General features: G+C 39.5%; 3 protein-coding genes across 3 annotated transcripts; 2 read left to right on the top strand and 1 right to left on the bottom strand.

Moving 5' to 3' along the window:
• Nucleotides 1-2,231: 2,231 nt before the first annotated feature.
• Nucleotides 2,232-3,284, bottom strand: LOC146485250 (uncharacterized). Its single transcript, XM_085103700.1, has one exon. The coding sequence runs from the start codon at nt 2,934-2,936 to the stop codon at nt 2,232-2,234; it is 705 nt and encodes a 234-aa protein (XP_084959826.1). The 5' UTR covers nt 2,937-3,284.
• Nucleotides 3,285-11,657: 8,373 nt separating this feature from the next.
• Nucleotides 11,658-13,017, top strand: LOC146485249 (uncharacterized). The gene is made up of 2 exons (XM_085103697.1): nt 11,658-11,777; nt 12,272-13,017. Exons 1-2 carry the CDS (start codon nt 11,771-11,773, stop codon nt 13,015-13,017), a joined length of 753 nt encoding a protein of 250 aa, XP_084959823.1. The 5' UTR covers nt 11,658-11,770.
• Nucleotides 13,018-18,592: 5,575 nt separating this feature from the next.
• Nucleotides 18,593-27,155, top strand: LOC146485248 (uncharacterized). The gene is made up of 6 exons (XM_085103560.1): nt 18,593-18,758; nt 20,839-20,952; nt 21,048-21,161; nt 22,297-22,410; nt 23,621-23,860; nt 26,863-27,155. The coding sequence occupies exons 1-6, from the start codon at nt 18,593-18,595 to the stop codon at nt 27,153-27,155; spliced, it is 1,041 nt and encodes a 346-aa protein (XP_084959686.1).
• Nucleotides 27,156-27,514: the final 359 nt, after the last annotated feature.

Genomic DNA, 27,514 nt, shown 5'->3' with positions numbered 1-27,514 from the left:
TTTCAATGGCTAGTACTGATAGGTGAATATGTGAATAGTTATTTGAGATATTTTTATTGTTTCTATAGTAGTAGTAGTTTAATTATTTATTGATTGTAAATTTATAGCCATTTAATTCAGTTGATTCTGTAATGTGGCAAATAAACGGTTTATTTATTTATTTATTTATTTATTTATTTATTTATTTATAATAATTAAAAGTATCACATGTTATACGGAGGTCTCAACAGTACAAAAAGAAAAAAAAGTATATTGATTTCGGCCGTGTTCAATGTAGGGACAGGTGGTACAGTTTCTCCTGTTGTTGCATTCTCAAAATGACTAATAGACTGTTTCTTGCAAAAAGAGGAAGGTTGTTGCAACAGTTATGGGTGGTCAAACGCATCGAATGTGCATGGCGGACCCACTTTCCAGCCGGAAATTCAAAAAAATGTTATAAAATTTTGGTCTCGGGTTTGCTTTCAGCACAAAGATTACAAAAGGAATTTTGTATTTGCTTGCCTTAACGTTCCCTCTCCGTAATGTCTTAATTTGCGACTGCCGACAATTGGTCTCGAAACGTCGCGTGCCCTTAAATGGCTCTGTGCCTCTGTTATCGGTTTGTTTTATTTCCGAGTTCATTGTATTTATTTTAAAATGGAGCGAGATAAGTAAAGATGTATATATTCAGGCAAGAATAGTGCATTAATAAATCGATCTATAGTTCCCTTACTGCGCCTCGAAAGTGACCGGAAGTGTCAACGTTCACGTCCCCATGCATTAGCCTGTGTAACAGGCTTTTCGTGGGGGAGGGGGGAGGGAAGGGGGGAAGAGTAAAAATTATCGCAAATTTATTCAGAAAACGCGAGTGTAATTTTTAAATTAGCCTGTTCCAGTCTCCTAGAGAGACCGCGCGCGAAGGAGAGGGCGAGGGGACAAAAACGAAAAGAGACCCCCTTGTTTTCGTCCCCTCGCACTCTCCTTCGCGCGTCACTCTAGGAGCCTGGAACAGGCAGGAGCTCCTGGAACAGGCCATTTTTAAATACCATAAGAAACTGGGGCTTAGCATGTGACGAATGGTATGAACAATGGAACAGAAAATTCCCGGAATTTCCAAATTTCCGAGAAAAAGGACAACAGGTTGTTCAAAAACTGAATGTTTAAATTGCCATTCCATATATTTGATTCTGTACCGGAAATTTAGGTTGAATGGATCGCGCCCTGTAAATTTGGAAATTACGTCCGGTGGTAATTTTGATTGGTCGATGAAAAGAATGGTTCATTGGCGGTCTTCACAAAAAGGGCACGAGAGGACCCCGGAAACAAATCTGTTTGCCTGTCGGCAACTGGCTGCTGACCACCCGTGTCAGGGAACTTTTGTTACCCAGCGTGCTGTTCAAACGTTCAAAGTGTCCATGGCGTTCTTGCCGCGGTTCTTTCGAAATTTTAGAAGCGAGCTGACTTGAAAGAAAATCATTCTAGCGAACGTGATACGAATTCAATTCAGACACTGACTTGCGCTGGCAGGATAGGTATACATCCCTACTTTGATTCTATGAAGGAATTGGGACACTAGGGTTGATTTTAACGGATTTATTCCGTTTCGCGCTTCAGGCATAGCTGAAACAGTGTTCGGCCTTGCGTTTCACTTATTAGTGGAAACCCGAATGACGCTAACTCGCCGAAATCGCTTCGAATAAGCATGAAAAGCTGCTAAATGGCAAAGAATACGAGAAGCGGCAGGGTAAGTTGAGTTTATTGACAATACAATGTTAGTTTCTACCATTTTACACAAATCTGTTGTATTCCCATACAAATCCGTGAGGGTAATGGGCTCCTGAATCCGTACAATTCAACGGTTCTCTTATATTGAGCTTGGGCTGCCTGTGGCATGACTGGGATGACTCTCTCAACCTTGTATTACTCAACAGAAAAATTGTGGCGATAAAGAACGTCAACTGGATTATGTAACAAACAAACAAACGCAAAAGTTGTAGATGTTTACGCTTGAAATGTAACATTGCAAAAATGCCGTTTACTGTTTGCTCCTAAATCAGGCAGTCTAGCTAAAGAAAGGTTATTACTTTGGGTTTCGATAAGCATATGTCAATTACCTGTGGTCTGACCTCTGATAGGCGACCACCTCTCGTAAGCGACCACATATCTTTGACATTATGGGTGGTCGCTTACAGGAGGTTCGACTGTATATCGAGGAGTACCCCAACCCTTCCCCCATCCCCCCCCCCCCCCGCCTAATCTTCGCATCCTTTTGGTTTCACCACTTTCCACCAGTTGTACGGATATAAATGTTTCATGATCTCAACGCCATTCCTAGGTACTGAGATATTGAAAAATCCAAACTTGACCTTAGGCAGCGGTGGTTCTACCAACCGCGAGGGAAACGTGTGGTACAGTTTGTAATTGATTGGCATTAGCCATGACTCGAAACCAGGCCTCGTCATCACTCCATTCTTACCGTAAAAGACAAAGAGGTCCAGCGTTGGCCACCAACTGTCTTTCTCAGAGATTACAATCAGCGAGCTCTGCCACAGCCTGCTCTCAACGGACAGTCCAAGGACGATAAACAAGGCTTTAAATTCTTCAAACGTCATCTGGCTGAACTGGCCGTCTCCGTTGATTGCAAGATCAACATCGTCATCCCATGGGAGGGGACCCTCTATACCGCGCAGGGGTCCCCATATGGAACCGTACATTAACCAGCAATCGATTCCCATGTTTTCTAAGATGGCGTACACTTTGTAAGACAGTTGCACAAGTTGACGTATTTCTTCTCCGGAATTCTTGCATTTTGGCGATGGGCCCCACGGCTTATTGCCAGTGTAACGCCCTGGAGTCATGAAGTTTATTTGAACGAAAACCACAATGGTAACAAACAATACTCCAAATCTGACTGCTGTGCGGTGACTTTGAATCCAGGAAAGTACTCTTCGCTTCATTGTAATAAAGGTCAATGATGATGGCTTTTCTTTCAGGCAAACTAAGAAAGAACAAACAGAATAACAATTCTAATTTTGTAAATCTAGAGCCAACGTTTGACAAGGTTAGTATATTATGGCCCAGTTCAGATTTGATACCTGTCATGTGCTAAACCAAATGGTATTGCAGGAGATTCCACAGTGATACGGTCAGATACGGCGTTAGAGTCAATTTGGCTCCACAGATTTGAATTCAGTACGACCAAATCTCAGTGGCATTATCTTGTTGTAAGAACCTGTGAAATTCACAGTTTACGTAAAACAAAGGAAACAAAAACGTCAAAGCAGCACAGGGAAGAAAATAATAACCTAACTACAATGTCCGGGTCTCATGAGGCCATCTTTAGTAATCAGTATGCAATTGCAAGGCGAACTGTGATGGACATTATTAGCATAAGGATGGTTACAAGGAACGGAGCGACGAAGCAAGGCAGCAAGATGTGCGAACTCTATGTACAGAGACATAAAGTATAAACGAGAGTCTGAAGAACTACATCTCACAAATCTAAGGCCTAGGGCAAACATCGAATCTAAGTCGCGTCGAATTTATTAAAAATAGGTTCGAGAAAGAGTCGACTTAGGCCCGGTTCATACGTCGAACTTTACATGAGCCGAACCTAATACCTATTAAGGTCGACCCAAATAATTAAGTTCGGCAGTTGATTCAGACGTCGAACCTAACTGAAGTCGAACTTAATTAAAGCTAAAGTGAGAAAGTAGATTTTCGTGGTCAGCGGCTGTTGTTTTTACTCAAGAAGATTCAAAATGGCGGGAAAGATGAATTCTGACATGGAAGAGCTTGTTTGGTAAAATAATAAAGACAGGCCAAACACGGCTCCTACTGGTCGAGATAGGAAGAATATGACCTTCAAAGCTAATTTGCTCTAACGATTACATCTTTCAAAGATCTCCCTTTTCTGTACGAAAGTAAGGAAGGGTCTCTGTAGATCTCCCTTAGCAAAGGCTGATTTTCTATGAAGTGTCATTTACCAGGAGCCACAATCAGGGATAGAGACCGTAACGAGATGCCATTTTGACTTGTGGGCTTGTCCCCATGTGTTGTACCAAAAAATCTATTTTTAGAAAAAATTGCGCCTTACGCGCGTGCGCGCACGCGTATAAACGGCCAGGATCACGCGTGGAGAAATTGAAATTTTATTTCTACCCGTTCAAAATGGCGTCCAAATTTTAAAATTCTGCCAGGGAATATCTCCTCAGTGCCCACATTTAAGGAATTAGACTCTCACAAAGAAAAGGTAACAATTGAAAGAAGACGGGAAAAGTTGGAATAAGCGGCCTATTGATCACATGACTCTCACAGTAAAGTCAAAAAGGCGCCAAAACGGTGGCGCTGCGTGCGTTGCTACTGTTAAATGAATGAAAAAAGCTTACACTCTACGGACATGTACTCAGACAGGTCAGGACTTTTTTATCTTTAGTGAATTTTTTTCTCAGGTGCTTTCCGTGTCACATATAAGGTAGTAGCCCCACGAAAATTTGCGTGTATTCACGCGGGTTTATGACGTGAGGTGGGGGGGGGGGGGGGGGGCATTTTTTTCTAAAAATATATTTTTTTGGTACAACTCATCGGGACGCGTGGACCCTATGCTTGCGGTCTCCATCCCTGATTATGGCTCCTGTATTTACTCATCTGAATTGTTTTAGGTTAGGCACAGAAGGACGATATTCCATAACAAACATCAAAATGTTTTTGCGGGTTTTTAGTTTGTTTTGTAGTGCCGACATTCTTTCGCGGAGGTTGACTTCTGAAAGAGTTTTATTTATAAGGTTATCGAGATAACCTCTGTTGCGTAATCTCTGTTTAAATAGAGTAATGTTTTCTTCAAATGTTGTTTTTGAAGATTTTGTTCTGAGAAGTCTTGACGCTTCGCCTTTGATATAGCCTGTATTGGAAAGTTTCTGTCAGTTTGAAGTGCGTGTGCACTTCAAGAATATATATATATATTTTTTTAATCTTTCGCATCTCAGACAAGTATATTCAGTTGTTTCGAAACAAGAAGAACAAGCACATTCCTCTTTTCCCGCCATCTTGTTCAGAATGAAGTCCTTTTCGCACATGCCAAGTCGATGGAATGCAGAGAATTCTGGGATAGATATAATTTATATAATTTATACGTAACGTATGCATTTGGTTCGGCACATGAAAAGTTCGACGTCTGAATCGAAGTCGAACTTTTGCCGTTCTATTCGACTGGCGTAGTCGAATAGAACGGCAGGTCGACCCAAATACAAATCTGTCGATCCTAACTGATTCATACGTCGATCTTTACATGCGCCGATGAGCCGAACCTAATCATTTGGTTCGGCGCATGTAAAGATCGACGTATGAATCAGTTAGGATCGACAGATTTGTATTTGGGTCGACCCGCCGTTCTATTCGACTGCGCCAGTCGAATAGCACGGCAAAAGATCGACTTCGATTCATACGTCGAACTTTACCTGTGCCGAACCAAGTGCATACATTACGTATAAATTATATAAATTATATCTATCCCAGAGGTCTGCGCGTTCCATCGACTTGGCATGCGCAAAGGACTTCATTCTGAACAAGATGGCGGGAAAAGAGGAACGTGCTTGTTCTTTTTGTTTAGAAACAACTAAATATACTTGTCTGAGATGCGAAAGATTTTAAAAAACGAATATATTCTTGATGTGCACACGCACTTCAAACCGACAGAAACTTTCCAATACAGGCTATATCAAAGGCGAAGCGTCAAGACTTCTCAGAACGAAATCTTCAAAAACAACATTTGAAGAAAACATTACTCTATTCAAACAGAGATTACGCTACAGAGGTTGACTCAATAACCTTATAGATAAAACTCTCTCAGAAGTCAATTTCAGCGAGAGAATGTCAGCACTGCAAAACAAACAAAAAACGCGCAAAAACATTTTGCCGTTTGTTACGGAATATCGCCCTTCTGTGCCTAACCTAAAACCATTCAGATGAGTAAACGGCACTTGATAGAAAATCAGCCTCTACTAAGAGAGATCTATAAAGACCCTTCCCTACTTTCGTGCAGAAAAGGGAGACGTACTCGTAAGAGCAAATTAATATTCAAGGTCATATTCTTCCTATCTCGACCAATAGAAGCAGTGTTTGGCCTGTCTTCATTATTTGAATAATAATAATAATAATTTATAATTTTAACATCAACTCAAAAGCGCTTTGCATGAATTTAAAAATTTTATATAAAAATAAAATAACTATAAAGAAATATAAGAAATATCAATAAAAACTAATACTAAAATAAACTATTGACCACCCCCAATTCCATTTTACCAAACAAGCTTTTCCATGTCAGAACTCATCTTTGCTATTTTGAATCTTGTTGAGAAAAAACAACAGCCGCTGACCACGAAAACCTACTTTCTCACTTGAGCTTTAATTAAGTTCGACTTCAGTTAGGTTCGACTTCTGAATCAACTGCCGAACTTAATTATTTGGGTCGACCTTAATAGGTATTAGGTTCGGCTCATGTAAAGTTCGACGTATGAACCGGGCCTTAATTCCAGCGTGGTAGCAAACTTCGAACCTACGTAGACCCTAATTCACAAGTTGCACTTCATGAAACACGGGAATTAGCACGTGTCCCCGTGCTATTCACTCGATGCGCGGCTATTTATTGCTAGGACTTGCTAGTGAAATGCCGAAATGCAGTGCTCGTCGGGCCTAGCTTTCTTTGGCAATTAATCGCGAAAGATGGAAAGAGAAGACTCAAACACTGAGCATTTATTGCAAATACGCAATTCGCAGAGCTGAGCGCACGTTTCACCGCCCATTCTTTTCTGTGCCCTGTTCCTACATGGCTTGTTTTTCTCTGTCTCCCTTATCCTCTTTCAAATCCATTCCATTGCCGAGTTTAATGATAGAAAAATTTTTTGATTAGGATGGATTTTAAAGTATGATTACTCAATGTGCGAGGTTTAGGAGACCAGTTGAAAAGGAGGAGAATTAGAGGAGAGGAAGAGAAAACTCGAACAAATAATTAGAGCACAAAACAAAAGATGCAGATGGTATAACGAGGGGGGGGGGGGGGTGGGAAGAATGCAAAGTACTTTTTAAACCTCAAAAAAGGGCATTATAAAAATGTTGTAATCAGCCAACTAAAGATCAACGACGAAGAATTTGTCACGTCTGATAAAGAAATTTTAATGATAATAATAATAATAATAATAACAATAATAATAATAATAATAATAATAATAATAATATTTAGGTTATTGTGTTATTTTGTGTAGGAATGTTCTTGTCTATATCTCGTTCGTGCGGTATTTGTAGTTGCGTAATTTAGTGTAATTTATTCACATTTTTGTTCACAAGTTTTGGCAGTTTATATAGAATTTTTGCCCGTTTTAGTGTTAGTATATCTCTTCACCGCGAGAGCAGTTTGTCAACCTACAAAGTTTGTTAGTCCGCTATACGATTTAGGACAGTCGGTTTTTTCCAGTTACTTTGGTTTGCCCAGCTCCGCAACAAATGTAAGTGTCGGTTTTTCCTTCGCGCCATCTATTTGCGCCAGTTCATTTTGTAACGTTTTGTTTGCTTGTTTTGTTCTAGTTTTAACCGCTTCGCTTCACTTCACCGTCTCACTTCATCGCTATGCTGCTTAGCAGTTTCTTCGCCGCTTCATTTGGAGGCAGTTTTCGTTTGTCGTTCTTTCAATAAAGCGTGTTATTATTACGGAATGCTGGAGTTTCTTTTGCCGTTGTGATCATTACAATAATATTATTAATAATAATAATAATAATAATAATAATAATAATAATAATAATAATAATAATAATAATAATAATAATAATAATAATAATAATAATAATAATAATACTTTATTTATATAGCGCGATTTCCAGCGATGTCCAATCGCGCTTTACAATTACAGCAAATAAATTTCATTACACCATACAATACTAAATAAAAAAAAAAGAAAATTACGTTTACATACAGTATTTAGGTCTAATATTTCTAACGTACAAAGTGTCTAAATGTGGTATTTAATTCTATAGAAAAACTTTCCTAAAAAGATGAGTAAAAACATTCAAGTCGTCACAAAATTTCTAAATGTGGTATTCAATTCTATAGAAAAACTTTCCTAAAAAGATGAGTAAAAACATTGAAGTCGTCACAAGATCTTATTTCAAGTTTTGATTAGATGTGAATCCTTTTATAAAAATATTTATAGCTCTTACATCGAGCACGGTGAACATAACGAAACCCAAAACATGTACTTTCCTAAGTCCACTCAAAAGGTGGTTAATCCCAAGGACAAAGAAAAACGCTAAGGCCTCCTAACTAAAGAAGAATGTTTACAACAAGATATGAGCCTCAACAAAACGCCAGGTTCTGATGGGCTGCTAGTGGAATTTTGCAAGGTTTTCTGGAATCTTTTAAATTCTCTTAATTACGCTTAACAAAAAGGACAATTATCAGTCAGTCAAAAACGCGGGGTGATACTGAAACCCCCAAAAAGATGCAGAGCCACACTATGTCAAAAACTGGCGTCCGATAACCCTTCTGAACCCTGACTACAAATTAAATAGCCATCACAAACCGTCTCAGAAATGTTATTCCGAATATTATCAATAACGACCAGACTGGCTTTCTCAAGGAAAGATTTATTGGCGAAAATATAAGATCAATTGATGGCATAATGAATCATACTGCGGCACACAATATTCCTGGCTTATTCAGTACTGTTTGTGACTTTGAAAAAGCTTTTGACACAGTAGAATGGTCGGTCTTTCATTTGGAAAATCGACTAGATTCGTTTAATTTCGGACCATCCATTTCAAATTGAATCAAGGTTTGCTATCAGAATAGGCTCGTGATTCGCGATTGGAACCCCCAGTAACTTAGTAGAGGGTTTATGTTCAATAGGTCTATTATTATTATAACTAGTTTTAGAAGTATTGCAACTCAATTTGTTTTTCTTAAGCCAATTATGTCAGGGGTACCCAACGACAGTTTTCTCTCAAATCCTTTGAAACGCAATTTTAGGCTTTCTGGAGTGCTTTTAAAGCTCTGCAGCTTCATTTCAGGCCGCGCTATAATATTTTTATCTGTTCTGTCATTCTAGGGGAACTTGAGCCTTTTCGAAATTACTAGGGCATTTTTGTCCATTCGTCGAAAACCTTACGTTTTATTTCCTTTCCGAAAATCTTAGCTGACCTTTCTTCGGTACTCCAAATCAAATTTTTATCAATCCGAAAACACCAGGCCTTAAATTTCCCATATCATGAACGTTCGAGGTGAAAATTCCCTTCAGTAGAAAATTGTAGGGGATTAAGGGCCTTCCGAACAGATAATTTACGGAAACGATCCGTTGGGTGGCCCTGTTATGTGCTCAATAGTGGATATATCTTCATGAGCTGTAGTTATATATGTATCATCGGCATACATAATAGGCGTTGTATGCCGCAGACATTTGGGAAAATCGTTTATATAAATTATGAACAACAGTGGTCCAAGTATAGAGCCCTAGGGAATGCCACATGATACATATTGTTCGGTGGATAAGACTTCATTTACATAACATCTCTGTGTTCTGCCAGTCAAATATGATTTAAGCAGCTGAAGAGCATTGTCATTGACTCCATAACAACGCAGCTTACGTAGTAAGATGTTATGGTCAACAGTTAGATGTCGTGATAGCCCCCCCCCCCCACCACCACCACCATCCTCAATTCTCCCCCCCCTACCTTCTAACAACAAGACAATTACTTACAACTTCCTTACCTAGGAAAAAAATGTGAACAATTATTAGCCAATTGTATTCGTAAAGTCCGCCGATCATTTGAAGAAACAGCCTCTGTAAAAGTCGCTGTTTTGTACAAGACAACTAGTTTCTTTTTTTTTTTTTTTACCAACTTGAAGGATAAAACACCACTGTTAAGCAAATCTTTTATTGTGCATAATTTTAAATGTCCAGGTTGTGGATTATCATAAATTGGTAAAACTAATACGGAACACTACGGGAACGCTTACTAGAACATGCGTGTGACAACAATAGTGTTGTTAAAGAGAACCTATCTAAGTAAGCGTGGAGGTTTTAAGTACAGTTTATAAATTCAATTAAATTCAATTTTATTCACACTTATTACAACGAAATACAATATATTTTATAGTAAGGAAAAAAATTAAACGTGCAGAGCAATTTATTTTGTGATTTTTACATTCTACGGAAAAAGTGCGTCGTAGCCAAAGGAGCAAGGCTTTCGTGTTGGCCACTACCTCAGTGCTTGTTTGAAATCCAGCTTGATTCCCCGCACTCTCTAGACAAAAGATCAATCATTCAATATACAAACAGCACAAGATAATACCATTGGAATGTGCTACTTTTTAAAGAGGTCTTAAACGCCCTACGCCCAATCTGAACTGGGGACTGAAGGCGTCAAGTGACTTACAATTGTTCTAACATAATTGTAGTTTCAAATCACTAGCGTAGTTTTTTGTAGTTTTCTATTTGTGATCATTGCCTGATGATGTTGTTGAAATAAACAACGAAAGACTGCTGTGTTAATTCCCGCACCCTTGTAGTCTAAGTCTTAGATTTGTGAGATGCAGTTCTTCGGACTCTCGTTTATACTTTATGTCTCTGTACATAGAGTTCGCACATCTTGCTGCCTTGCTTCGTCGCTCCGTCCTTGTAACCGTCCTTATGCTAATAATAATGTCCATCACAGTTCGCCTTGCAATAGGCCTTATCACGGTTTTCGACACCATTTTGACGAGTAGGCAAACAGGCTTGAAATAACAGTGTTTGTATGGAAATCCGATGTCAAATAATTTTCATAAAACATCGCTTCTGAAAAATTCATGAATTGGAAACTTTTGGCACTAGGAAAAGGATTTTAAGAAAAAATTGGAGGGATGTAGCTGTGCCAGAAAGCGTCCAGTCGTGTTTTGAACTTTCCATATATGTCTGTATAGCGAACCAGCGGTGAACTGCTACTAAAAATAGTTCGCGGGAAAAAATACAGGGAAATGTATGGAAAGTTCAAAACACGACTGCACGCTTTCTTGGACAGCTACATCCCTCCACTGATTTTCCTGAAATTCTTTTCCTAGTGCCAAAAGTTTCCAATTCATTAATTTTTCAGAAGCGATGTTTTATGAAAATTATTTGACATCGGATTTCCAAACAAACACTGTTATTTCAAGCCTCTTTGCCTACTCGTCAAAATGGCGTCGACAACCGTGATAAGGCCTATTGCATACTGATTACTAAAGATGGCCTCATGAGACCCGGGCATTGCAGTTAGGTTATTATTTTTCTTCCCTGTATTGCTTTGACGATTTTGTTTCCTTTATTTTACGTTAACTGTGAATTTCACGTAACATATCAAACACGAGAAATCGTGTTTCATCAGATATTCAAACACTGAGAAGCAGGTTGAAAAAAACGAGGCGCAGCCGAGTTAAGTTTTTTTAAACGACTTCGAGGTGTTTGGATATCTGATGAAACACACTTTCGAGTGTTTGATATGGCTTCTCAAATAAGCAATAATTCTTGGAGAAATTCAAGGCTAAAGATGGCAAAATTTTATGGTAATCAGGATCACATATGAAATCCAAACCTCGGTCACCGGCGGTGGTGATTTTTTTTGTTTTCTCTTGATGAATTATTTAATGAGTTTGAGAAAGGTTCTTACAGCAAGATAATGCCACTGAGATTTGGTCGTACTGAATTCAAATCTGTGGAGCCAAATTGACTCTATAGCTGTATCTGATCGTATCACTGTGGAATCTCCTGCAACACCATTTGGTTCAGCACATGACAGGTATCAAATCTGAACTGGGCCATCATATACCAGGGGCACCCAAAGGATCGTTTCGATAAATTATCTGTTCGGAAGGCCCTTAATCCCCTACAATTTTCTTATGGGAATTTTCACCTCGAACTTTCGTGATATGGGAAATGTAAGGCCTAGTGTTTTCGGATTGATAAAAATGTCGTTTCTGGTGCCGAAAAAAAGGTCAGCTAAGATTTTCGGAAAGGAAATAAGACCTAAGGTTTTCGGGAAATGGACAAAGATGCCCTAGTAATTTCGAAAAGACTCAAGTTCCTCTAGAATGACCGAACAGATAAAAATATTATAGCGCGGCCTAAAATGAACCCACATAGCTTTAAAGGCACTCCAGATAGCCTAAAATAGCGTTTTAAAGGATCTGAGAGAAAACTGTCGTTGGGTGCCCCTGATAATATACTAACCTTGTCAAACGTTGGCTCTAGATTTACAAAATTAGAATTGTTATTCTTTTTGTTCTTTGTTAGTTTTCCTGAAAGAAAAGCCATCATCATCGAGCTTTATTACAATGAAGCGAAGAGTACTTTCCTGGATTCAAAGTCACCGCACAGCAGTCAGATTTGGAGTATTGTTTGTTACCATTGTGGTTTTCGTTCAAATAAACTTTATGACTCCAGGGCGTTACACTGGCAATAAGCCGTGGGGCCCATCGCCAAAATGCAAGAATTCCGGAGAAGAAATACGTCAACTTGTGCAACTGTCTTACAAAGTGTACGCCATCTTAGAAAACATGGGAATCGATTGCTGGTTAATGTACGGTTCCATATGGGGACCCCTGCGCGGTATAGAGGGTCCCCTCCCATGGGATGACGATGTTGATCTTGCAATCAACGGAGACGGCCAGTTCAGCCAGATGACGTTTGAAGAATTTAAAGCCTTGTTTATCGTCCTTGGACTGTCCGTTGAGAGCAGGCTGTGGCAGAGCTCGCTGATTGTAATCTCTGAGAAAGACAGTTGGTGGCCAACGCTGGACCTCTTTGTCTTTTACGGTAAGAATGGAGTGATGACGAGGCCTGGTTTCGAGTCATGGCTAATGCCAATCAATTACAAACTGTACCACACGTTTCCCTCGCGGTTGGTAGAACCACCGCTGCCTAAGGTCAAGTTTGGATTTTTCAATATCTCAGTACCTAGGAATGGCGTTGAGATCATGAAACATTTATATCCGTACAACTGGTGGAAAGTGGTGAAACCAAAAGGATGCGAAGATTAGGCGGGGGGGGGGGGGGGGGGATGGGGGAAGGGTTGGGGTACTCCTCGATATACAGTCGAACCTCCTGTAAGCGACCACCCATAATGTCAATGTCATAATGTCGCTTACGAGAGGTGGTCGCCTATCAGAGGTCAGACCACAGGTAATTGACATATGCTTATCGAAACCCAAAGTAATAACCTTTCTTTAGACTGCCTGATTTAGGGGCAAACAGTAAACGGCATTTTTGCAATGTAACATTTCAAGCGTAAACATCTACAACTTTCGCGTTTGTTTGTTTGTTACATAATCCAGTTGACGTTCTTTATCGCCACAATTTTTCTGTCGAGTAATACAAGGTTGAGAGAGTCATCCCAATCATGCCACAGTTCCCCCAAGCTCAATATAAGAGAACCGTTGAATTGTACAGATATGGTTTTCACGTGACGTCACCAAATTCTAGAACTCAAAACTGGGAGGCATACAAAATTTTTACCTTCATTCAAGGAAATATTACCTAAAAATATGTCTGTTCACAATTTCTTAGCTCGATGTCGTGCTTCCTTTTGAAAATAGAACAGTTTCAATTTTCGAGTTTCCGTCGTGGGTGACATAAGGAGGACGGCCGTGACAGAGCTTTTCCGTATCTTAAAAATGACTTTTCGGGTGATTTTCAGCATTCTAAACAATTTAAGTTTGAGGAAAAATATTATTCTAAACATTCGAATATTCACAAGGGCAAACAAACCTCTTTGTGTCCCCTCAGAGGGACACAAATATGGCGTCTCCATACTAAGCTCTATAAATTTATGTGGAACATTTTGTCAAATAACTCGAGTACGGAATGCCGCACAGACCTGACACTTGGACAGATGCCTTATTTATTTATCCTCTATACCATGTCAATTTCTTGACTTCATTCATGAAATGGTTTCGATTTTTTTTTTAATGGCGTGACAGTGAAAACCGAGAATACAACGGATTTGTGTAAAATGGTAGAAACTAACATTGTATTGTCAATAAACTCAACTTACCCTGCCGCTTCTCGTATTCTTTGCCATTTGGCAGCTTTTCAAGCCGATTCGAAGTGATTTCAGCAAGTTAGCGTCATTCGGGTTTCCACTACTAAGTGAAACGTAAGGCCGAACACTATTTCAGCTATGCCCGAAGCGCGAAACGGAATTAATCCGTTGAAATCAACCCTAGTGTCCCAATTCCTTCATAGAATCAAAGTAGAGATGTATACCTATCCTGCCAGCGCAAGTCTGTCTCGATTAAATTCGTATCACGTTCGCTAGAATGATTTTCTTTCAAGTCAGCTCGCTTCTGAAATTTCGAAAGAACCGCGGCAAGAACGCCATGGACACTTTGAACGTTTGAACAGTACGCTGGGTAACAAAAGTTCCCTGACACGGGTGGTCAGCGGCCAGTTGCCGACTAGCCTCCCACGCAGACGTCCTTAGGGGTTCGTCACTCGTTGTTCGTGGGGAAGGAAATGAGTGACGAACCCCTAAGGACGTCTGCGTGGAAGGCTAGTTGCCAACAGGCAAACAGATTTGTTCCCGGGGTCCTCTCGTGTCCTTTTTGTCAAGACCGCCAATGAACCATTCTATCCATCGACCAATCAAAATTTCCACCGGACTTAGTTTCCAAATTTACAGGGCGCGATCCATTCGACCTAAATTTCCGGTACAGAATCAAATATATGGAACGGCAATTTAAACATTTTTTCTGTTTCATTGTTCATACCATTTCGTCACATGCTAAGCCCCAGTTTCTTGTCTTAGCCTGTTCGGGGACCTCCTGCCTGTTCCAGGCTCCCAGAGAGACGTGCGAAGGGGAGGGTGAGGCGACGAAAACGGCAACGAAAACGTCACCTGAGAATATAACTTTATTTCATTTGTGCTACTTCGCGATTATTTCAAATCGCTCAACTACTAGAGAAACGGCGAACTATCCAGGAACCAAATTGGTAGGAGTGGAGTTCGAGTTAAGAAAATAAATGAAAAATTCACCTTCGTGTCCAAAAAACCTAGAATTTGCTCATTTCACGTTGTTTTTTGCAGAGGACAGTTAAGAAATGCACCAAAACGTAAAACGCAAGTGCAGAGCGATTGTTTTTGCTCATTAAACCTATTGTTTGTGGCGTTGTCGTTGTCGTCGCCGTCGTCGTTGCCCCCTATTAATTGCTTTTAGTTTATAATGGTAATTGAACTGAGTGGAGTGCAATTTGGTCTGAAATCATACGCGTGATTTCAAAATCAAACGAGCGCGCAGCGCGAGTTTGATTTGAAATCACAAGTATGATTTCAGACCAAAATTGCACGACACGAAATTCAATTACCACTTAATTACATCCATTTTGAAATCACAGAGTATCATTGTCAATATTAATATTTTATTTGTGTTACTTCATTTCCATTTTGATGGGCTAAAGAAAGGATGCGATTTAGAGCAAAAAATGGTGCAATTTGGGAATAAATTGCACCATTTTGGACCAATCAGATTCCAAGGATCACCAGTGATTTCAAAATGGATGTAATTAATTATTAAACTGCACTAAAGATAGACTCCCTCCAAGAAGATTTGTTTCTCATTTTTCGGAACTCTTCAAAAGCGTGCTGGAAAGTTGGCGTTCGACTTAAATCGGAGGCGATCGGAAAATTATCGGTATTGACATTTTCTCACCTAATGGGGGTCTAGCTAAACCGGTTAAGTGCTTCCCCAAACGACAGGGGGTGAGTTAGTCGCTGCTTTGTCTCCTGGTCGCGTTGTGAAGATTTCATCGACTTTGTAAGCGCGAATTTTTTTGCATGCTTGTCTTTCTTTACGACGAAATTGCGTCAGTTAAATTACCGCCAGGACATCAAGAAACGGAAAACAGCTCATTTAAATGCAATTCGTGCTCTTTTGTTAAGATTTTGTTCCTCGGGAATTACACAGGTGCATAAGTCATCAGAAGCAACCCCTAGAAGACAGGAAAGAGCGTGATGAAGTCGCACGCGCATTTATATATTGTTCGCGCTCGATTTCATCTTGCAAACCTTGACCTCCGGTTTTCATAGCTAATCATTTAATTGTTTCTTTATTGAAAAAAAAGTAGGAGTTGAAAACACAAAAACAAATGTTGTGGTGTGAGTTTTAAGCTGGGTTTTAGGAAATTTAAATGTGTTTTTTACAGTGCCTTTTACAGTTTTTCTTTTTAACGGGCTAATTGGTGCATGTGACGTCATGGTGGCCATGTTGGTGGACAGGAACAATAAGATTTTTTTCCTTTGGGAGTTAACTTCCATTTTTATGCAAACTATTTGAGCATTTTTTTTGGGGGGGGGGGGGTGGGGGGGTGGGTTTCCACCAACATGGCGGCAATGCAAACCACCTATACTAAGGAGAGTATTATCTTGTCGGTTTTTTGGCGCACACACACAATCTCAAACAGAAAACATTTCACGGGTCCATGTTTGTTGGAAATTAAATTGCTTCAGCTTCTTTTTCGCTGAATGTTTGAAGGTTTGATATCGTAATGTTTTCTTAAGGAAAACACCAGTCGGCAAAACGTTTGCAATCAAAGTTGACTTTAAAGTTGAAATGGCTAAAAGTTGACACTGGCTTTGAAAACTATATCAGGAAGTTTCGGTCACTGCTGTAACCTTCTTCAGTTAAGAATGTAAATAGCTAACTGTGGCCCTACGCTGAGTACCAGAGGTTTTTTTCTCGCGTGCGACGAGGAACTTTGTTGTCTATGAAAAGCCTCTGGCACCCAGGGTACGGTGGCCCTAGAATTATAAGAATAAAATTAAAAAAAATAAAACATGCTCCAATTTCGACGCAATTTCGTCGTAAAGAAAGACAAGCATGCAAAAAAATTCGCGCTTACAAAGTCGATGAAATCTTCACAACGCGACCGGGAGACAATGCAGCGACTCACCCACCCTCTCTCTTTTGGTGAACCACTAACATTTAGCGAGACCCCCATTAGGTGAGAAAATGTCATCAGCGATAATTTGCCGATCGCCTCCGATTCGGGTCGAACGCCACTTCTCGGCATACCTTTAATAAAGAAACGAATCTGCTTGGAAGGGAGTCTATCTTTAGTGCAGTTTAACTAAAAGCAATTAATAGGGGGCTTCAGCAACGACGACGGCGACGACAACGACAACGCCACAAAACAATAGGCTTAATGAGCCAAAATCGCTGTGCACTTGCGTTTTACATTTTGGTACATTTCGTCGCTGTCCTCTGCATAAAACAACGTGAAATGAGCAAATTCTAGGTTTTTTGAAGAACGTAAGCACACGACGGTGAATTTTTCATTTATTTTCTTAAGTTGAACGCCACTCCTATTTGCATTTGGTTCCTGGATAGTTCGCCGTTTCTGACGGTAGTTGAGCGATTTGAAATAATCGCGAAGTAGCACAAATGAAATAATACGTTTTCGTTGCCGTTGCCGTCGTCGCGGCTTAAGCTCTCTAATAGCACTACGTGCCAAATCCTGCCTTATGAACCTTTGCCAATCGGTTATGGTTGAGTTTTTAGAAGCCGGACAATAAGGCTTTTGTCTTCTAAAAAGTCCACCATAACAATAGGCAAAGTTTGATATGGTCGGACGTGGCATACGATGGTATTAATTGCTTTTAGTGGAACTGTCACTAGACTCCTTCCCAAGAATATTCGACTATTCGACTCAGCAGACCTGTGCCTTCAAGTAAGGTTTTCAGTTGCACAACGAGTTTCTTAAAACTTCCTCAAGAGGTAGAAATTTCAGAGAATAGTGTTCCAGTCAGTATCGCTGTATAATGGCATTTTCACGCTATTGTTCTTTACGCTTTGTCCATTCCGAACGAATGTAGCATTCCCACCGCTCGTGGTTTTCAGGTTGTCGCAGATGAGAGAACACCAGTTTTATTCAAAAATCGCCTAAAAATATGAAAATAACAAGATGTCATGTTGGTCACACCACGATAATTTACCGTCCCCTTCCCTCAGCCGACCTGTTGCGTAAGCTCACTAATCTCAGCCGAAACGTTCTTATAAAAAGATTCTTATAACAAGGAGTGTAATAATTGTCTCGATCGCGATGAGAGCAGCAGAAACTAACCCGTTTATCCGTATTCCTTACAGCGCTTTAAAAATTTACCCTAGAAAATGGCTCATGAAATACGTTTTTCAATATTTCATGAATTATATATCTAATTAGCCTGTTTGAAACAAAAACTTGTGAGGTCCTGTAAAAAACACGTTGTCTATAAACCAGCTTAAAACTCACACCACAACTTACTTTGTTAAATCCGATAACCTTTTGTTATTCTGGCTTTGTTAACTAAACTCTTATTGCTATAGTGTACTTTCCAGATAACAAAACCGCTTTTGTCCTCTAAAAAGTGCACCATAACAATTGGCAGAGTTTGACATAGCAGGAATGGCATGCGGTGCTGTTAATTGTTTTTGTGTAACTGCATGAAAGGTAGACTCCATTCCAAGCAGATTCTACTATTCAACTCGGCAGAGTTGTGCTTTCAAATAAGGTGGTGCACTAAGAACAACGGCTAAAGGCCGAAAGTTTAGTATACATTGTTGGAATAAGTGTTATTGTATGATGGAATCAACTAGAGGTGACCGCCGACTGATGTTCTTCATAGCCATCGCTATTTTCGTTGCCTGCTTGGTAGCTATTGCCGCTTTAGTTTTAGCTGCAATATTGATATCAATGGTGAGGTCTGGTAACGCCCCGACAGCTTCTAAACTTGATACCGCGGTACAAGGTAAGGGACCTAAAAAACTTACAGTAAGCCGTCATGCCAAACTTGTGATGTCTACTGCTTAAGTTGTACCTAAATTCAAAATGTTTTTTAAAGAGTGTCTTTTTAAAAATTGGTTTATTAAACGTCAAGCGAATAGCCGGAATTCTTAAAAGTAACCAAATTCCGATTGTTATAATGAAAAAATAAACATAAAATACTATTCCATTTCAGTATTACGGTAAATTGCATAATTATACCTGTATTTATTACGAAATACATATTTTAATTCATATCCTTATAAAAGTTACATTCTTAGCTGAAGAAGGTTGCGGAAGTAACCGAAACTTCCTGACATAGTTTCTTTTAAAGCAAGTGTCAACTTTTAACTTTTTTGATTTTTGAAGTGAACTTTGATGGTTAACCTTTTGCCGACTGGTTTGCCCCTAAGATAAAATTTCGCTGTTAAAATTTCAAACATTCATCAAGTCACACAGCAAAAGAGAAGCTAAGGTTATATAATTTCCAACAAACATGGACAGGTACAATGTGTTTTCTGTTAGAGATTGTGAGTGCGCGCAAGAAACCGGCTCACAAAAGGGTTTTTTTTTTCAATATTCATGAATTATCTAATTAGCCCGTTGAAAACAAAAACTGACTTGAAAGGTCTTCTAAAAAACGCATTGTCTACAAACAAACTCAAAATTCACACCGGAACGTTGCCAAAATCGGGTAAACGCACTTAATGATGGAAAATAAATAAACTAAATGAAGATAACTTCTCGTAGTTTCTTTTTGGTATTCAAGTTTGGTACTCAACCGCTATTTCTTAATGTCGCTGTTTAATGGCATTTTCACGCTATTGTTCTTTACACTTTGTCTAATCCGCAATCGAAAATTAAAATTCAAACAAACTTTATTTTAATTTCACTCACGTACGAGTCGCCCAACATTTTTCCTTGGAGGGAATGTACGAAAGATAGACCCCTTCCAAGCAGATTTGACTGTTCAACTCTGCAGAGTTGCGCCTTCAAAAAAGGTTTTCAATACCAGTGTACTGCGTTTGTTTTAAACTACCTCCAGGGGCTGAAAGTTTAGTATACAGTGTTGAATAAGTGTTGTTCTATAATGGCATCAACTAAAAGTGATCGCCGACTGATGTATTTCATAATCGTCGCTATTTTCGTTGCCTGCCTGGTAGCTATTGCCGCTTTAGTTTTAGCTGCAATATTGATATCAATGCTAAGGTCTTGTAACGTCCCGACAGCTTCTAAACTTGATATTAAGGTATACAAGGCATAAGAGATCTAAAATGGTTACGAGTTATCTGTCATTCCGAATTTAAATATCTGCTGGTTAAGATGTACAGTATTCAAACTGTTTGGGAATAGCTTTCGCAAATAGTAGGAATTCTTGAAAGTACACCAATACCAATTGTTAATTAACTGAACTTAAAAGACTATTGCATTTCAAAACAAGCGTAAATTACACAATTGTCCTTGTATTTATTAAGTAATGATATTAAAAGAGTTAGGAAAAAAAAAATAGCACTCAGAATCTAAAACTGTATATCGTTGAGCATTTGATTCCTTCGCGGAATTTTTCAGTTTCATACGAGTGGGAAGTTAATTTATGTCACGTGACTTGAGGTGCGTAAGTACGGGACAAAATGTCCAAAAAGACCGCTGGTAGTTTGTAGCCGCTGTCTCGATTGAGTCGATTGAGAGTGGGGCCCTGGAGCTAGCTGTATCTCGATGGCCTCTCTGATCCCATTTTCAGCACTCTCATCTTCCCAGTTAAACCTCCAAAACTCAGAGTCAATCATCCTTTCTACCCAAACATGCTGGTATCGATTTAGACAAATTACAAAACCAGCTACCCTCGAAAATATTGCAACTAGTCCAAAGCCAATGTGCATTAAACATTTTCCGATCTAAAGTAACTCTGTGACAGCTGACATTTTTGCAATGATAACACACTTTTGAACGCAATTTGTGTGGTTAATTATGTTTAAAAGTGTTGACGGGCCTGCACGACTCCTGCAGTTCGCTATTTCTCTCAGATCTGACGGATAATACTATTGATGGTCGTATTTTTTTTTCAGATATCAGTAAATGCGCGAGTAACCCGTGTTTGAACAACGGAAAGTGTGTTGATAAGATAAACAGCTTCAACTGCAGCTGCTTAAAAGGATTTACTGGCAACCGATGCGAAACAGGTGACAGACAAATGCACGCTATTTCTGATGAATTCATGAATTCATGGAAGAACAGTTTATTTCCGTTTTTAACTGGTCGTGTTCCCCTCTTGCAGATGTCAATGAATGCGACAGTAACCCGTGTTTGAACAATGGAACGTGTGTTGATAAGATAAACAGCTTTAACTGCAGCTGTCCAGGGGGATTTACTGGCAACCAATGTGAAACAGGTTACAGATAATTTCCCAAATTTCTGAAGAAGTTATTCAAAAGGATTTAAAGACTATTTCTGTTAGTTTAACTGGTTGTTGTTATTTTTGTTGCAGCTATCAATGAATGCGACAGTAACCCGTGTTTGAACAATGGAACGTGTGTTGATAAGATAAACAGCTTCAACTGCAGCTGTCCAGGGGGATTTACTGGCAACCGATGCGAAACAGGTGACAGACAAATACGCGCTTTTTCTGATGAATTCATTCAAAAGGAAGCACAGTTTATTTCCGTTTTCAACTGTTCGTGTTCGTCTCTTGCAGATGTCAATGAATGCGACAGTAACCCGTGTTTGAACAATGGAACATGTGTTGATAAAATAAACAGCTTCAACTGCAGCTGTCCAGGGGGATTTACGGGCAACCGATGCGAAACAGGTTACAGATAATTGCACGAATTTCTGAAGAACGTATTCAAAAGGAGTTAAGGACTATTTCTTTTAGTTTAACTGGTTGTTGTTATTTTTGTTGCAGATATTAATGATTGCGACAGTAACCCGTGTTTGAACAATGGAACGTGTGTTGATAAGATAAACAGCTTCAACTGCAGTTGTCCAGGGGGATTTACTGGCAACCGATGCGAAACAGGTGACAAACAAATGCACGCTTTTTCTGATGAATTCATTTAAAAGGAAGAACAGTTTATTTCCGTTTTTAACTGTTCGTGTTCGTCTCTTGCAGATGTCAATGAATGCGACAGTAACCCGTGTTTGAACAATGGAACGTGTGTTGATAAGATAAACAGCTTCAACTGCAGTTGTCCAAGGGGATTTACTGGCAACCGTTGCGAAACAGGTGACAGACAAATGCCAGCTTTTTCTGATGAATTCATTTAAAAGGAAGAACAGTTTATTTCCGTTTTTAACTGTTCCTGTTCGTCTCTTGCAGATGTCAATGAATGCGACAGTAACCCTTGTTTAAACAACGGAACGTGTGTTGATAAGATAAACAGCTTTAACTGCAGCTGTCCAGGGGGATTTACCGGGAACCGATGTGAAACAGGTTACAGATAATTGCACTTTATTTCTAATGAAATCAATCCAAATTACTATCAATAGCGTTTTGTTTTTAACTGGGAGCGTTCTTTCTCTTGCAGACATCAATGAATGCGCGAGTAACCCGTGTTTGAACAACGGAACTTGTGTTGATAAGATAAACAGCTTTCACTGCACCTGTCCAGAAGGATGGATTGGCAAGCGGTGTGCAACAGGTTAGAGGCAACTCCGTGCAATTTACAGTGAAATCGCGCAAAATATTTTAGATCTTGTTACTTTATCTCTTACCAATAAACCTTTTATGTCTGCCTTTTCTCTGGATTGCTTTGGCCAGAATTTCGGCTGAAAGAATAAAAAGGTAAGGGGAGAGAGGACAGCCCTGGCGGCTGTCGGACCGAGTTGCAGTTGAGGTTGATTGCCCAGCCATTGTTCATAATACAGCTTTCAGTGTTGTTATAAAAGGTTTTAGACCATTGGGTAATGGAAGGACCAAATCCGAAAGAAATAAGTCGAGGACTCTTTTGTAAATCACTTATTAGTGAAATTGATTTCCTCAATAAAGATTATTATTATTTTGTTTTGTTTGCTGAAGTTATTATAGACAAGGCCCTTTTCTCGAGGCGTAGCTGAGCTACAAAATATTATGGCCAGCGCAGTGTCATACAAATACTGCAATATAGTTTATTACACGACCCAAACAATGACTTAAACGAGAAAAGAAGCTTTTTTCCTGTAAAAGTGGCCTTACTGACTTCAAATCCATTTTTCCTTAATATATAACATATCAGCTAAGATCCATGGCTCATAATCCAAAGCACTAGAGGAAAACGAGTCAAAATAAGGTTTTCATCGAAACATGGCATAATATAATTCCTGTCACTACTTGTAACGTTTAATATGCGGTCTTTAAACAACTTTTTGACCAGTTACGTAAGTCAGTCGGAGAAAGTAGGGTGTAACATCGGAATATTTCACCCCGTGTAAGAACCAATCAAACTGCAGAATTTGCGGGATATCGCCCGCTCGAGCTCTATCCCAAACCAAAGTGCACAAAATGGTTCCATAGGAGGCCTCATAGGAGAAACGCGGTGTGACTGTGTTGAAATTAAAAGTATTTTCTGCTGCTCCAAGAATTGCTTTTAGACTGAAGGGAAACTTTTCAAATGTGCATAGTTTCTCTCGTGGTGATCAGAATAGAGCCGACGCCTTCTGCTGTTTTTAAACTTTTAGATACAGTTGTAGTAAAATAATTAGTTTAAAGATTTTAATTGTTTTGTTGAGGCCTGTGTGATAATCGTGCCGCCGAAGAACTAATACTGTTCTCCAGGCTCACCTTGACCAACTCCTTGCGTCTGTTGTTGTCTAAGTGGCTGGTTGCTACCTCGCCTTGCTAACTGCCTTTTATTCTAATTTTTTTGCTTCCAGAAAGCTTGCTCAACTCCACAATAATTACAGACAACGAGTTCTACCACATCAATCTCAGGAAGTTCCTTGAGCCTGCTGTTGGCAATGATTCCGAGTGGCTGCTGTGCTTCCGCGCCTCCATTCATGGATTTAATGTGGATCCTGATTTCCACAGCAGGTGTGACGGGAAAAATAACACTGTCATGATCATTCAAGCCAAACAAAAATACGTATTCGGAGGATACTCGGACATAACTTGGGGTAAAAATATGTTGATGCTGTTGTATTTTTTTTAAGAGGCTCGTTTAAAGGTAAATCTCCCTAAGCCACGAGTTCTCAATGCCGAATGAGAGCTGTTGGAAAAATGTAATTGGAGCAGTGTTGTTTCAGACAAAAAGCTGACTGTTATTAACATTTGAATACTTTTATCTTCTGGCCGTCTGATCTGTTATCCTGTATCGTAGATTTCACTTCCACTTGATATAATCCCTGTTTTCCTCCAATTCTTCTCCCCAATTGCGCAGTTTATTTACTGCTGCCATTTTGAAAATTTGACTCAGTTCCAGGTCTACGCTACTTTATGTGGTATCTTGGAAGGAAGCGTAGAACTCTAACTGAGTCGAATTTTGAAATGGGGGGGGAGGGGAGGGGGGGGGGGGGGGGGGCTAAATAGCAGAGGCGGTGTGGCCCAGCGGTTTAGGGCGACGGACTTGAAATCTGGAGGTCCCTGGTTCAAGCTCCATCCTCGGCCACGCTTGTAAATAGTCAGCTGGTTTGCCTTCTGCCAGTTGGGATTTTTAACATGTTATGTTCGATTTGATTATTATTCACTTCCCGTTATTTCTGAGTTAAATGCCTGTAAACTAGCTTTGGCTAGCTAAGCGCATTTCCACTATAACCAAAGCATTTGACACTTTCGACAAATAGCTAATGACAACTGTTGAATTGGAGGGCCATCTAAGAGAAGAATCGGACGGAAATAGGGATTACTATACGTAAGAAAGGAGAAATGAAATAAAAACGTAGGGATAGATGATGATTTTATTGAAGTGTCGATGACAGTCAGCTTTTAGCCCGACTCCGCACTTCTTGTTTCCATGCTTTCCACTCCTCGTAAGCTGAGGCCGATGACACACTATCTTGCAATACTTCGGCCAGCCATGTAAATATCATTCTTATTGCAAGGTAACCTTGCAAATTTGACAAGGACACGTTCTCCAAGTTCTTTTTAGTTAAGTACGATATTTACGTCTACCAAAATCTCTTTAGCTTAATATTATCTGTACGGATAAGATAAAAATCATGAGCAAAAAATAAACATCGGTAAACAAGTTATTGCCAATAATCTTACAATTTGATTAGGTTACCATAGCAGCAATATAATATCACTTTTTAACACGAGCCTTAAATTTAGCCTTAAGTGATTACAACTTTTAAAGAAACGAGCTCAATGACCCTATTTTTAAATCATGAATTGAGCATGCGGAGTGAACTATTATGTATTCACCATCCGCCGCCATCACGGATCAAAACAAGAACGAAATATCGACGCAACGAAAAAATGATTCTAAAAAGAAACCAGTTAAAAGAGGTGTTGTCTGCTAAATCCTTTCATTTACCGAAAGTAAGGCACAACTATCCTTTTCACATGTCAGGATCGATATTTTCCAAACGTGCGACTTCGATACGCGAAACTGCGTGTTCAACGCTTAAACATTTGAGCACTTATGAGACGCATTTTCAAAACCAAAGTTGTGCAAGTTTTTTTCACATTTTACAAACAGGATTGAAATTAGTGTTTCATTGCTAAATAAACGAACAACTGCTGCTTATACGTACACTCTCGGTATGAAAATCAAAGGTAGCAAATAACTTTAGCCATAATGCACAATATCGATCATTTCAATCACCTCTTTAATCCACGGGTTCTCTTGAGCTTAGGGCGCTCTGATATTACTATCAAATTGTAATTAGCATGTCACCTTTACTATTATCTTTAAGGTGAAATAATTAAAAATTATTGGACAAGGTTGAGCAAAATATGGCGATTTGTCATCGGCGAGCGAGACGCTGATATATAAAGATAACCAAGTTCAACAAAGGAAGGAAGCGATATGCTATTTTTACACAAGAGCGTGGTTTCAATTACGCGTGAGCAGAATATTATTTGCAGCAAAACAAGCAAAACACAGTTGGCCAGTATTGCGCATGAGCAGACCATTATTTGTAGATAGTTATTTGCAGGTCACGCGGTTTGCTCTTGGCCAATGAAAAGAAAGAAAAACTGTATCAGGGGTGTTTTTGTTGAAGTACTCAATTGCAAAAACCGTAAAAGCTCTGTCTGTTATTAACTCCCCTCCTGTGATCATAGTGAGCTCCGTCTGGATATGCTGGTGATGAGTATTTTTCTATTATCCCACCCCCCTCATTATTTTCCAATTTAGGAAGACACAAAACATTCAGGCCTATTAGTTAGGGTATTGACACTGATCCAGTCATTTGAAGTGATATAAACATTTCCAAGAGGTTTAACCCAGGAAACAAAATGGGAGCCCTTATAAGCGAACACCCTCGGAACGCGAAAAGGTGTTCGTTATTAACTGGAACTGGCCGCTTGTACGAGATTGGTTCTCGTACGAGGGCCACAAGAAGTGTAAAGGATAGGTGACCCCTAACCTGAGCTTGCCCAGCTAACAATAATCATTAGGAATGAAAAAAAGAAAAAACAACAACAACAACAACAACAACAACAACAACAACAACAACAAAAACAAAAACAAAAACAAAAAACAAAAAACAACAACAGCAAAAAATACAACGGTATGGAATGCTTTTTTGTTTTATTGCCTTATTTAATTTAATAGCCGCGATAATGGCGATAACCTTTATTATGTGGTTGATGGTAAAGATTCAGAGGCTAATGAGATTTCCTTTCGGGTGTCCCCTTACGGGAGTTGGAGTTCAAAACAAAGAAAAAGCCTAAATCGTAACCCCCGAATTTTAAGTGTCCGCCTGTCCGCGGCTGCTTACGGGAATGTGTAAATACAGAGTTTGCTTGGAACTTCAATCGGAGTTTTGTGAAGACGATAGTAAGTAGAGCCGTCCCCTTCAGAGAGTGTCCGTTAAGAGAGCTTACAAGATGAAAAGAAAGATCAACATTTTGCGAAGTTTCCAAAAATTTTGTACTACTTTCGTACTTTGTTTTTCGCTTTGTTTTATTTGCAATGAGAGGAAGACTAACAATTTATTTTCTTTCTTTTCAGATAACAGTAATGGCTTTCGTTACACAAACAACTCTTTCGTTTTCTCCCTACGCAACAGTGAAGGACTCGGACCTTTCAAAAGTTATGTAACAAACCCATCAAAAGCAATTTACAGTGGAAGTGTGGGTATTGCATTTGGTGGCCAAGACATCTATATTCGTTCAGATAGTCGCACCTCAGCAGTCTTGGGCCCCGTCTACTATGTACCAAGTGGAGTAAGTAACGTACAAACAGTGATGGCTGGGGATGTTTTCTTCTACCCAGATGACTGGGAGGTATTCTATCTTACCTAAACCCCTTTCAAAAGTATCACTGCCCTCTTAAACGTCTTACGGCATTATCACAAAGTTGTTCAGACAAGAAAACTCGCCATTTTGTCGGCGTTAATCCTTTAAGCCCCAGTAGTGACCAGCATCCAATTTCTCCTCACAATATCACTGTCAATCAAACATACAGGTTATGAGAATGACTAAAAGGATCACTGAAGATTGAAATGTTTTGATATTTATAGAGTGTTTTCATTCACGTGACTACCGGCCATATTGGTTTACTGAAAAAAAAAAGTATTTGCATAAAAATAGAGTTCAATTCCCAGAGGTTTAGGTTGGGACACCAACATGGCCGCCATTTCTTTGTTTTGGGACACCAACAT

Source organism: Pavona decussata, unplaced genomic scaffold, assembly GCF_977016875.1.
Source record: "Pavona decussata unplaced genomic scaffold, jaPavDecu1.1 SCAFFOLD_27, whole genome shotgun sequence".
Taxonomy (NCBI): Eukaryota; Metazoa; Cnidaria; class Anthozoa; order Scleractinia; family Agariciidae; genus Pavona; species Pavona decussata.
The sequence above is the reverse complement of the archived record's forward strand: the minus strand, read 5'-3'. Positions and strand labels throughout refer to the sequence as shown.

Excerpts from the sequence above, each read along its gene's own strand:
- LOC146485250 (XM_085103700.1), bottom strand. The coding sequence starts at position 2,936 with ATGAAGCGAAGAGTACTTTCCTGGATTCAAAGTCACCGCACAGCAGTC.
- LOC146485248 (XM_085103560.1), top strand. The coding sequence starts at position 18,593 with ATGGAATCAACTAGAGGTGACCGCCGACTGATGTTCTTCATAGCCATC. Across the intron at positions 20,953-21,047 it reads TGGCAACCGATGCGAAACAG|ATGTCAATGAATGCGACAGT; the intron begins GTGACAGACAAA and ends CCCCTCTTGCAG. Across the intron at positions 21,162-22,296 it reads TGGCAACCAATGTGAAACAG|ACATCAATGAATGCGCGAGT; the intron begins GTTACAGATAAT and ends TTTCTCTTGCAG.